The sequence below is a fragment of the Chiloscyllium punctatum genome, chromosome 10 (genome assembly GCF_047496795.1).
Source record: "Chiloscyllium punctatum isolate Juve2018m chromosome 10, sChiPun1.3, whole genome shotgun sequence".
Taxonomy (NCBI): Eukaryota; Metazoa; Chordata; class Chondrichthyes; order Orectolobiformes; family Hemiscylliidae; genus Chiloscyllium; species Chiloscyllium punctatum.
In genome coordinates, this window is record NC_092748.1 from 107,634,965 (window position 1) to 107,647,759 (window position 12,795).

The following is a 12,795-nucleotide window of genomic DNA, read 5'->3' on the forward strand; positions in this document are numbered from 1 at the left end:
TTTCCCTTTACAAAGCCATGCTGACTCTGATTGATTATAAAATGTATTTCTAAGTGCTCTGCTGTTACCTTCTTCACAACAGACTCTAACATTTTCCCAATGACAGATGTTTAGCTAACTGGTCCGTTTTATTCTTGTCTCCTTCCATTTTTGAATAAATGCATTACATTGACAATTTTCTGATCCTTCTGCAGTTTTCCAAAGTCTAATGATTCTTGCAATATTACTGCCAGTGTGACCACCATCTCTGCAGCCCCTTCTTTCAATATTTTACTACGCATTCCATCAGGTCCAGGGGACTTTTAACCTTTAACCCCATTGAGTTTGCCTGCTACCATTTGTTTAGTGAATTACTTTATTTTTATTTTTTCACGCTTTTTGCTCCTTAATTTAGTATTTTTGGAATGCTATTAGTGTATTTGACCTATGAAGACTGATCCAAAGTATTTGTTTGACTCCTTGAAACTCCTTGAAAGTGGAGTCGCAGGTAGATAGGATAGTGAAGAAGGTGTTTGGTATGCTTTCCTTTATTGGTCAGAGTATTGAATACAGGAGCTGGGAGGTCATGTTGCAGTTGCATAGGACATTGGTTAGGCCACTGGTTAGGCCACTGTTGGAATATTGCATGCAATTCTGGTCTCCTTCCTAGCGGAAGGATGCTGTGAAACTGGAAAGGGTTCAGAAAACATTTCCAAGGACATTTCCAGGGTTGGAAGATTTGAGATATAAGGAGAGGTTGAATAGGCTGGGGCTATTTTCCATAGAGTGTAGGAGGCTGAGGGGTTTATAAAATCATGAGGGGCATGGATAGGATAAATAGACAAAGTCTCTTCCATGGGGTGGGGGAGTGGAAAACTAGAGGGCATAGGTTTAAGGTGAGAGGAGAAAGATATAAATCGGACCTAAGGGGCAACTTTATCACACAGGGGTTGGTACGTGTATGGAATGAGCTGCCAGAGGAAGTGGTGGAGGCTAGTACAATTGCAACATTTAAAAGGCATCTAGATGGGTATTTGAATAGGAAGGGTTTGAACGGATATGAGCTGGGTGCTGGCAGGTGGGACTAGATAAGGTTGGGATAGCTGGTCGGTATGGATGAGTTGGACCGAAGGGTTTGTTTCTGTGCTGTACATCTCTATGACTGTATGACTCTATAACTCCTTCACCATTTTCAGATTCTTCTTCATTTTTCCAGCCTTGTTTTCTAAGGAAGCTTTGTTAACTTTGGCCTCTTTCTTTCTTGTTGTATATTTAAAGAAGCTCTTGCTATCCATTTTGATATTACTTGCAAGTTTATATTCATTTATTTTCTCCCTTTTTTTGTTCATTATTTGATCATTTTGTTTTTAAACTTTCCCAATCCTCTGGCGAACCATTAATCTTTGGCACTATGTGAAGGCTTTGTCAGTTTTTCTCTTTCAATTTGATTTTATCGTTAACCTTCTTGATTAAACCTGGACAGCTTACCACCTTTCTAGAATCCTTTTATCTTGTTGAGTTTTATCTTTGTCGTAGTCCTTAATTATTTTCTTAAAAAGTGTCATTGGTTCTTTATCATCTTTGCTGCTAAACTCCTTTGCCAGTCCACTCCAGCCAGGTCTGACCTCACTTCCTTTGTAATTACCCTTAGTCATGTGTGCTAAATTTAAACACAGCATCAAACATGGAAGAGAAGAAATGGCAGACACCTGATCATAGAATCCCTACACTGCAGAAACTGGCCATTCAACCCAATGAGTCCATACCAACACTCCTCACAGCATCCCACCCAGACTCATCCCATCCTTGTAACCCTGCAATCCCCATGGCTAATCCATCTAGCCTAGATGTCTCTGAACAGGCAATGGCCTAGTGGTTTTATCGCAAGACAGTTAACCCAGAGCCCCAGGTAATGTTCCGGGGCCCCCGATTTGAATTCCTGCCATGGCAGATGGTGAAATTTGAATTCAATTTAGTCTGGAATTGAGTCAACTGATGACCATGAGCTTATTGTCGATTGTTGGGAATAACTCACCTGGTTCATTGATGCCCTTCAGGGAAAGAACCTGCCATCCTGACCTGGTCTGGCCAACATATGACTCCAGACCCACAGCAATGTGTTTGCATCTTAACTGCCCACTTGGCAATTTGGGAGGGGCAATAAACATTGCCCAGCCAGTGATGCCCTCATCCTGCGAATGAATTTTTAAAAAAACTCTGGGTAACTCAGCATGGCCAATCCACCTAACCTGCATAGCTTTTGACTGAGAAAGGAAACCCACACAGAGTGGGGAAGAATGTCTGTGTGTAGTTTGCATAGTCGCCTGAGGGTGGAATTGAACCCAGGTCCCTGGGTGCTGTGAGGCAGCGTGCTGTCCACATCCTATGAATGAGTTTGTAAAGAAGTTGACCCAAAGGGGGCATACTGGATTTGAACATGCCCAGAGGATGTTCACTGTCGAGACAGAATGCAAGAACCATTGATAGACCATCATCAGACTCCCTGAGGCAGATTCATAGCCATGTTCAAAGGGATGGCCTAAACATCATTCCCTAGTCTACAGCATTGTTTGGGATTTCATGCCAATCACTCATTGAAAAAAGGCATTCGATAATGCTGTACAAAAGATACAAATCATCAAGGTTCAAGGCTTCCATTAATTAGTAAGTTTTAGATCTGTTTTATGAATGTATGTGTAATTGCACAAAACAAAGTGTTATTACACACAAGTGAGCATTAAAATAAATTATTTTTATGTGCAAAGCATTGCTGTTTTACATGCATACGACCCCCCAAACTACAAAGGAACAGTGCTACATGCCTACTGATCATAATTCAGAGAATAAAGGAAATAGCACACCAGAGACAGTGGAATATGATGCATGAAAGAACTGGTTGTATTTGCTCAGCTGTCATTGTTCATGTTATCCCATCATCTTTAGAGTGATCGGTTCCAGTTACTAACATAACTGCATTTACCTACAAATATATGAAAGTACTTAGTCTTCACTGGTAAATTAGGTACCCGATGAAGGGGGTGAAAGCACAGAGTACTGTAATCTGCACTGAAGCATGTATCAGTCTATTCATTTATATTTTACTGGAAAGGCATTTCCAGTGGTACCACTCCTGGTAGATGAGATAAAGCACCCTTTTGGAACCATTACTGGAATCAAGCCCAGAGCTGAACGAACAACCCAGCAGTGGGTCTGGGTATCAAAAACATTCTTGGTGCCCTTTAAACCCAAAACTGCAGGTGCATCAGAAATTGTGAAAGCCATTTTATTTCAATTATGGGACCTGCTCGCTATTTTATGTTTCTTTGAATGCATTTTGACAACGTCGTATGAGTCATATTAAAAATTTTAAAAACCTGCCACCATTGTATATTCTTACACAGGCTGATACTGACATGTGTGAATAATGGTCAGATTGCTGGAAACTTTCATTTTTAATCCTGAAATAAAAAAGGGTTACTGGGCGTGATTGCAATTTTTCTCAAATTGCACAACGTCAGTTTCTGATGAGGAAATAAAGATAGGCCCACACAATAGGTGCACAAATGAGGAAGATGCTGGATGTAACTTTGAAATTATTTTCCCACAGGAGCTGCTTCCCACCTATACAATCCAAAGTTATTGTCAAGGCCAACGATTTACAGTTTTCACAGAAAAATGGGCTGCATTCAGTCACCAAAATACCAGTTAAAAACTCAAAGTCTTAAGAGTGGATTGACTCAATAACACAAAGCATCTCTCATGCCATTACACTTCTTAATATGAAAGCAAAACAATGTTTTTCCCAGCTCTATGACACTTGAAAAGTAATCTCAGATGAATCTGTGAGGACCACTAAGAATTCTTGCCGATGGCACACTTGGAAGCGTCACATCTCATTACAGATGCACTTTCTTCTGACCTGGAATGGAAGTCCCAAAGGCCAAACCTGCCCTGGAACCGTCGTGCAGCCACAATTACCAGGATTCGCCCATTTAGATTAATCCCCACAGGGGCAGTTTGAGTTGAAGCTTTCCAAGAGAAAGAGCGAGTTAGCAAGCAAACGTTACATCTCGGACTCAGCCCCAGGCAACACATTGGATACTACTGGAGGCCACCCACAGGAGATTTCTCAAACTAGAATGTTGAAGATTATCACACACACATCTGTTCATTACAATGTGGAGTGGGTGGGAGCTGCTGGCTATGACTTATTCAAATTGGACAGACTTCATTCAAAGGATATTTTTGAATACAATGTGCAATACTGCAGGAGGATCATTCATAACAGGAATGAATACCTTACAAACCTTATCGCCACTGAGTTTCCATTGCGTTATGTCTTTGTCTGTTATACATTGAGTCATTGGCATAATTGTTATCTTTATTTAATTACCAGGAGAAAATGAGGACTGCAGATCCTGGAGATCAGAGTCGAGAATGTGGTACTGGAAAAGCACAGCAGGTCAGGCAGCATCCGAGGAGCAGGAGAGTCGGCTTATGCCCGAAACGTTGATTCTCCTGCTCCTCGGATGCTGCCTGACCTGCTGGGCTTTTCCAGCACCACATTCTTGACTTTACCTAATTACCAGGCTGATGTACAAATGTAAGCCTTTTTTCTGCATGATGTGGAGGTTCCGGTTTTGGACTGGGGTGGACAAAGTCAAAAATCACACGACACTGGGTTATAGTTCAACAGGTTTATTTTAAAATACAACATTTGAAGTTTCAAATAAACCTGTTGGACTATATCCCGGTGTCGTGTGATAGTCTTGAAGAAAAATCAAAACAATCAGATGCCCATAAGCACTGGAGTTCTTTTTCCGTATGATCAGTGTTGTAGTCTAGGATATGCAGCAACCAATTTTGCACACAGCAAGCTCCCACAGACAGCAATGCAATAAAGATCACGGAATCTGTTTTGGTGGCATTGACGGAGAGAAACATTATTGTCTCAGACAACAGGAAAATTCACCTACATTATAAAATAATGCCTACAGATTCTTTCCCAGCCACATGCAACATCAGACAGAGCCCAGTCGGACATCTGATCTGAAAGACTGTTACCTTCATTAATGCACTGCAGTGTCAGCCTAAATGAGCCTGGAATGGGACTTGAACCCAGAACCTTGACTTAAAAGCAAGTCTGGCTGCTGGCTAAGCCACAGCTGGTGAGCTAATTGGCTGGAATTTGGTCCTTCCCTGGCAAGCAGTTCCCACCTCTCCATTACCGATGTGTACAAAACATAGTCAAACCATGCTGCCCCCTTCCCCCATGCAATCCCAAAAATGATACACTCGATAAAATTAACCATAAAAACATCAAGCCAGCCCAGCTGTGTCGTACTTTTCATAAATAAATTAATGGTGGTGAGTGGAATGTACCGAGCAGTTCCACAGTTTTATTTGCATGATTTTGTTAGATGTGGGCACCAGCATTTACGATCCATCCCTTACTTTCCCGTGAGGAGCTGTTGGAGCCACCAGCTTCCAACACTGTAGACTGTCTAATGAAATGCCACTAAATAATGTGTCAGGGTTTTGACAACAACAGCAAAGGAACAGTAGGTGATGTACGACCAGATCAGGATGCCGCAGTAATTTCATGGAATTTAAGAACAGAGGAACTCAAATAGATGAGTTGCCTGGATCACCCTCTTGACCTTCCCTTCTTCTTTCCCACCTATCCTCTCCACCCTACTCTCTGAAATATCACCCAAACCTCCTCTTTCATCGACCTATCGCATTCTCAGCTACTTCCCCTCCCCCCCACCTTGGGCCACCCCCTCATTCCTGATGAAGGGCTTATGCTCGAAACATCGATTCTCCTGCTCCTCGGATGCTGTCTGACCAGCTGTGCTTTTCCAGCGCCACACTCTTCAACTCTGATGTCCAGCATTTGCAGGCCTCACTTACTCCCACATTTGAAGAGACAATAGCTGATCTGCAAACCATTGCCAAATCCCACCTTTGCTCCATACACTTGATTAGATTAGATTCCCTACCATGTGGAAACAGGCCCTTCGGCCCAACCAGTCCACACCAACCCTCCCAAGAGTAACCCACCCAGACCCATTTCCCTCTTGACTTATGCACCTAACACAATGGGCAATTTAGCATGGCCAATTCACCTGACCTGCACATCTTTGGACTGTGGGAGGAAACCGGAGCACCCGGAGGAAACCCACGCAGACACAGGGAGAATGACAGACAATCACCTGAGGCTGGAATTGAACCTGGGACCCTGGTGCTGTGAGGCAGCAGTGTTAAGCACTGATCCACCGTGCCACCCCTCAAAAGAATTTGAAAAATCTGGTTAATAAGATTCTCAGCAATTTCTGATTTAAAATTCAAACATGCAGGTACAGCAAGGAGTTAGGAAGGGAAATGCTATGTTGGCCTTTATTGCATGAGGGTTGAACTACAGAAACAAAGACAGCTCACTGTAGCTGTACAGTGTCATGGTAAAACCACACTTGGAGTACTTTGTGCAGCTTTAATCTTCTTACCCCCCAAAAAAGGTATAATTGCCATAGAGAGAAAGCATGGAAGGTTGAACAGACTGATTCTTCCAATGGCAGATTTCTTCAATGAGGAGAGATTGACTCGACTGGGTCTGTATTGAATGGAGTTTAATGTGATGATTTACTTTGAAAAGAACAACTGAAATGCAGAGTACTGGGCTAATGGTAAGATTCTTGGTAGTGTAGATGAGCAGAGAGATCTCGATGTCCATGTACACAGATTCCTGAAAGTTGCCACTTTGATAGGGTTGTTACGAAGGCATATGGTATGTTAGCTTTTATTGGTAGAAGGATTAGGTTTCAGAGCCATGAGGTCATGCTGTAGTTGTTCAAATCTCTGGTGCGACTACACTTGGAGTATTGCATACAGTTCTGGTCACCGCATTACAGGAAGGATATGAAAGTTTTGGAAAGGGCTCAGGTGAGATTTACTAGGATGTTTCTGGTATGGAGGAAAGACCTTATGAGGAAAGGCTGAGGGACTTGAAGCTGTTTTCTTACAGAGAAGAAGGTTGAGAGATGACTTAATTGAGACGTACAAGATGATCAGAGGGTTAGGTAGAGTGGACGGTGAGAGCCTTTTTCCTCAGATGGTGATGGCTAGCATGAGGGGACATAGCTTTAAATTGAGGGGAGATAAATATAGGACCGATGTCAGAGGTAGTTTCTTTACTCAGAGTAGTAGGGGCATGGAATGCACTGTCTGCAACAGTGGTAGACTCGCCAACTTTAAGGGCATTTTAAAGGGTCATTGGGTAAACGTATGGATGAAAATGGAACAGTGTAGGATAGATGGGCTTCAGATTGGTTCCACATGTCAGTGCAACATCAAGGGCCAAAGGGCCTGTTCTGCACTGTAACGTTCTCTGTCCTATATTAGGAGCAGTAATAGGACGTTCAGTCTGTGCTGCACCATTAAATTAGCACCTGACTACAGATCTCGTGGCGTGGTGATAGTGTCCCTATCTTTGAGCCTGGAGGTCTGAGCTCAAGTTAAATTTGCTGCAAAATCATGTCTGAAAGCTCAAGTAATTAAAAAAAGGCGAGTTACTCCATGCTGTCAGCTAATTTTTCATCCATTAGTTGTCAATCAATCCGTCTACCCATTTGAAAATGTTCAAAGACTCTGCTTTGAACACCTTTTGAGGAAGAAAGATTTAAAAAAATACTTAACCCTCTGAGAAAGCACTTTACCATCCTCAGAAGCTTGGGTGAAATTAATCCTTTGGAAAATCTGAGATGACATGTCAGATAATCTCTAGAAATAGCTTCAGAAAATTTGGAAGATATATTCAAGTAATAGTTGTTCCTTCATTGGAAACATTCGACCCAACAAGTCCATGTCAGCATTACCCCCCGCGTTCACCCAATTTGTTTGGTCACAGATGTCCATCTAGTGGGACATAGCAGTTCCCTCAGCATCTGAGTTGCTGTAGCAACGCACACTTTAATATGAGTTTAGTTGTCCAGAGTTATGGGAGAGGGTCCAACACAGCTGACCAGGAATCTCTCTCACTCTTCCCACCTGCAATCAGTAACTGCCAGGAGGGTGTTCAACATGGACAAAAACTGAAATTACTGAAAAAAAAACACAGCAGGTCTGGCAGCATCTGTGGTGGCACAGCAGAGTTAACATTTCAGGTCCAGTTACCTTTCTTCAGAACTGGGGTCAGTAGACCCAAAATGTGAACTCCGCTTTCTCTTCACAGATGCTGCCAGACATGCTGCGCTTTTTCAGCAATTTCAGTTGTTGTTTCTGATTTCCAGCATATGCAGTTCTTTCTTTTGTTTTTTTGACCCACCACACTGCAAAATCTTCCTCACTGTCTTGTTTTAGCACCATCATCTTGATAAATTGTTATCATCACTCTACCTTAGTTTGTATAGTTTTGAATTACTTATTACTTTGGTTAGACCATTGGCATGTGACACTTATACCTGTCATGTTATTCAAGTCATTTTAAAGTATTTTGTAATTATCTCTCTGCCTCACTTAATTGGTTGTTATTCAGCTGTTGACACTTTAGTTGATGTCTGACACTCTTGGTCAACTGCAGAGATTTATCATCTCACATTCCACTCACCAGTTGTATGATCTTTTGATCTCTCTGCCGATTAATCCGGTGTCTTTTCCCCCTCACTTCACCTGACGAAGGGGCTATGCTCCGAAAGCTTGTGATTTCAAATAAACCTGTTGGACTATAGCCTGGTGTCATGTGACTTCTCACATTGGCCACCCCAGTCCAACTCTGGCAACTGCACATCTTGGTTTTTCTCTGTTTAAGATTTGACTTGCTTGACTGTGTTGGTAAATGCACATTCTTTGCACATTTGAGTCCTCAGAGGGAGGATTTTCCCCACTGTGCCACAAGACTGCCAGATTTCCGTACAGGCATCAGTCAAAGTATGAAGAAACTCTGAACTAGTTTTCGATGGAACACTATCAATTTGTAGGTGGGTTGGATTTCAGCAAATTGCATGAGGCAATATTATAGGATTAGTGCCATGTCAAATACTTCAATATATAAGCCTCAGGGATCTCAATAAAACACAAGAACCGTCCGGAAGCTTAATTGGTGAAAGTAGCACATTTCTCTTTTATTGTCAACTGCTTATTTCTGACAGTGGCCGCTGTACTTTGAGACAGCTCAGATTAAAACAAAACTGAGACACAGAACCTCAGCTGCTTCACATATTGTAACATTTCATAATTATTCTTGAATTGCGTAGCTTGATCGTTCACATATTAAATAACCAGAGCTGGTAGCTCCACGCATTTAGAGGATTGGATATCATAGAGTTCAGGATGTTGACAATTACCAGCAACCCTTCAAATCCGGCCAATTTTTCAGAATTTAGGAGCTATACCGGCGACTTCCAATATTCTATAAAAACTCTCTAAATCACTTTAGAACAAACCTCATATAATGTTCATAAACCAGCTGGCACTGGGCAGCCAACATCTATCATCAGCGTTTTGAATACAGCAAATCAATTCAGTCTAAAAAAGGTCAATTATGAAGGATAGCTGGCTTGTTAAAGCAAAGTAAAAGCCCTGTTCAGGTAACTTTGCATTTCTTGTAAACATTACTGTTCCGTCTGTGAAGCTAGCTCATGATTAATGACAGGAATGTAAAGTTGCAGACTTCAACTGTCTCTTTTTAATGCTTCTACAACCGCATGTCTGGAGTAGGAGAAAATCAATTTCTCCACGTCCTGCCAGTCTTACTATGGTGCCAGCCATGCCTTAGCAGCTGAGACAACTTACTGCTACTTGAATTATTAGGCTGTAGGCTCGAGTCCCACTCCAAAGTCTGAAGTACAAAGTCTAGGTTAATTCTCCAGCACAGTGCGTAGGGAACCTTTTGGATGAGGCTGCGAGCCACACTCTCTCAGGTGGATGCAAAAGACGCTGTGGCACTTTCCAAAAAGGACAAGGCGGCTCTCACAACATCCTAAACATCGTTCATCCCTGAACTGATATTGGGAGACACCAGAGATGAGATTGCAAGGTCAATCAGACAGAGTTCAAACACTTTTCCGGTCAAGAGTTCTATTCCAACTCTCATCTCAAGAGTTCAACAATACTGATAACTGGGTGGAGATAAATAGGGAACAAGCAATCTCACCCAGTTATCCTTTTATTAAAGGAGGAGCATTACCTCTCCCCTAGTTCTCTCTACTTTCAGGCTACCCTGTTAAACTTCATTGATGCTAACAATCCACTGAACAGGTCATCATCACATCGCTGTTTCAGACTGCATTGTTTGCAAAGTAGCTACCACATTATAAACAACTTTGCTTTGAAAGTATCGGCTCATTGTCAAGCACTTTGGGATATCCTAAGATCCATTAAAAAGTTGCTTAATAAATGCAAGAATTTCATCGTGGTGGTTCCACGCTACAATGATAATGGTGCTCTTGACAATAGTAATCAATGGAATGCAAGGATTTGTAGGCATACTGAAACGTTGTTGTGCCTGCTCTCACTCCCTCGAGTATAATCAAGGGAAAACAGAGAGGCAATAGAAGATTAAGGAAAACGTCAGGGCTTTTAAACTGACCCTCAGCAGCTATGTACATTGTGACTGCACCTTAGGGACTGCCAAACCCTGCCTAGGGATATATGAACCAACAGTCAACCCCTGTCAGAGAGTATCTATATTCTTCACTCTCTGGGAACACCTATATATTCCAGACAAATACAGCAGCAATATAATGCTTCAGCTCAGACAGAAACACCAGAATTGTTCTCAAGCAGAGGCACAACACAAATGACAATAATTTCCATCCCCTTATACAAATCGTCTGACATCGAGTTCCCCACCAATTTAATGGAGTCGACCGGCTAGTGGGGCTGCATCTTTTTCACCCAAGCCCAATTTCACAACCAACAATAAGAGAGTGAACTCCAAAGGCTCGCTCGTCCAGATGTGCAGAGAGTGCCGAAAGCAGAGGCGGGAGACCAGCGTGGTGTGCCAGGTAATCTGAACAACAGAGCCTGGCACTGGGGAAACTGGGGAGACACAGCTGAATAAACCATGGGCCAGAGGTAGCAGGCAAGTACGGAGAAAGAAGTTGCTGTATTCATGGAAGGTTTTTTTTTACAGGGGAGGGTCAGAGAAAACTCTTTATTAGGACTGCTACCGAATACACAATGTAACTATTAGCACGCTGTAAACTTCACCCTTTCTCAACATTAAATAAAACCGAGGTGCTGACTTTCCGTGCCCATTGGTATAAACTCTTTTAAAAGCCTCAAATCTGTACTTACGGGAATATGCGGTGGCGATGATCAGCCATAAATTGAAGAACAAACATAAGGTGAAGGAGAGCTTGAGACCAGCGCCCGAGTCCATCTTTAAAGCAGAGATCAGGACAGTAACTCTTTACTGCTCACCACAGCATCGCGCCTCTGATCACCTTCCTCCTTCTCTCTCTCTCTCTCCTCCAACCGCCCCCCCCCCCTCCCCGTTTGTTTTTCTTTTGCCTCCTCCTCTTCCTTTTTATTGCATAAAAACACAAGCGGTGCTTATTCACGTCTTCCTACCGCCACACGTTCTCCTGCACCAGCTGCGGGCAAGTCACACACGATAGCAGAGATTGTGGAGAACCACTGGGTTAAGAGAATGCACAGAGAGAGAGAGAGAGATGCTGACTGTACAGGTTGGTGTAAAGCGGCTGGAGAGAAAGTCAGTTCACAGAAAGCACGGGTCTACCACTTCACTCTGCACACACACAGAGATTCCCGCAGTTATCATTAGAGGGAACTGATTGTCATTCCCCCCTTTTTGACTTGAACTCACCGCTGTCCTGTGAGAGACAGCAAACACATCAGCAATCTCCTACCCCCAACCTTCAACACTTTCCTCTTACCATTCCCCCCCCCCCCACCCCATCAGAATCTGTTACTTTCCAGAATAGACCTTGGCGTTATCCACGTATATGAAACAGCTACCAACGTAAGTCAGTTCTGAGGAAGGTTCACTGGACTCGAAAGGTTAACTCTGATTTCTCTCCCCAGATGCTGCCAGACCTGCTGAGCTTTTCCAGCAACTCAGGTTTTTGTGCCCATCAGAAACCTCTCCAGTTAACACTTGAATCTCATCTGAGTATTCACTTGCGTTTGAATAGGAACTCAAAGGAGAGGCAAGTTTTGTTTTCCTCTCTCTCTCTTTCTTCCTCCCCACATCCCACATGCATTGGCTACAGTGTGTCATAACCTGAAAGGGAAAGATGTGGTTTATTCTAAGCAGCGAGTGATCCATTTCACAACACGGGAAAGGAGTGAATGTGCTGGGCTTTTGTTTTATAAATCCAGGATTCCCAAACTAATCTAGTGCAAAATCTCACAACTTCCAAGCAAACAAGTTCTTGAGCTCTGTAGAAATTAGTAGTCTCTTCAGGATTGAAGGAAGAAGGGGCTGCTGTTTCCCCGGTTCCTGCTAAGTGCTAATCATGGGGAAAGTACATTAAGGAGAAAGTGAGGACTGCAGATGCTGGAGATCAGAGTTGAAAATGTGTTCCTGGAAAAGCGCAGCAGGTCAGGCAGCATCAAAGGAACAGGAGAATCGATGTTTCGGGCATGAGCCCTTCTTCAGGAATGTAGAGGGAGGAAGAGAGCTTCTTCAAGGAAGGCATCCTTGCAAGAGGATTCGCAGTAGGTTAAAATCAACTAGGAGAAAGTGAGGACTGCAGATGCTGGAGATCAGAGCTGTAAATGTGTTGTGTAGAGGGAGGAAGACAGCTTCTTCACTGTGCTGTATACATGGCTCTGGCCTTCCACAACATTCAT

The 12,795-nt window shown here is 42.9% G+C and overlaps 1 protein-coding gene across 1 annotated transcript in view; it reads right to left on the minus strand.

The window, feature by feature from the left end:
* The window catches only part of LOC140482418 (contactin-associated protein-like 5), a 1,108,772-nt gene extending 1,097,354 nt beyond the window's left edge, over window positions 1–11,418 (minus strand). The window contains exon 1 of the mRNA XM_072579902.1: window positions 11,275–11,418. Coding sequence (XP_072436003.1) covers window positions 11,275–11,359 — 85 coding nt within the window. The 5' untranslated portion in view covers window positions 11,360–11,418. The remainder of the gene's footprint in view (window positions 1–11,274) is intronic.
* Between the last annotated feature and the right edge of the window lie 1,377 nt (window positions 11,419–12,795).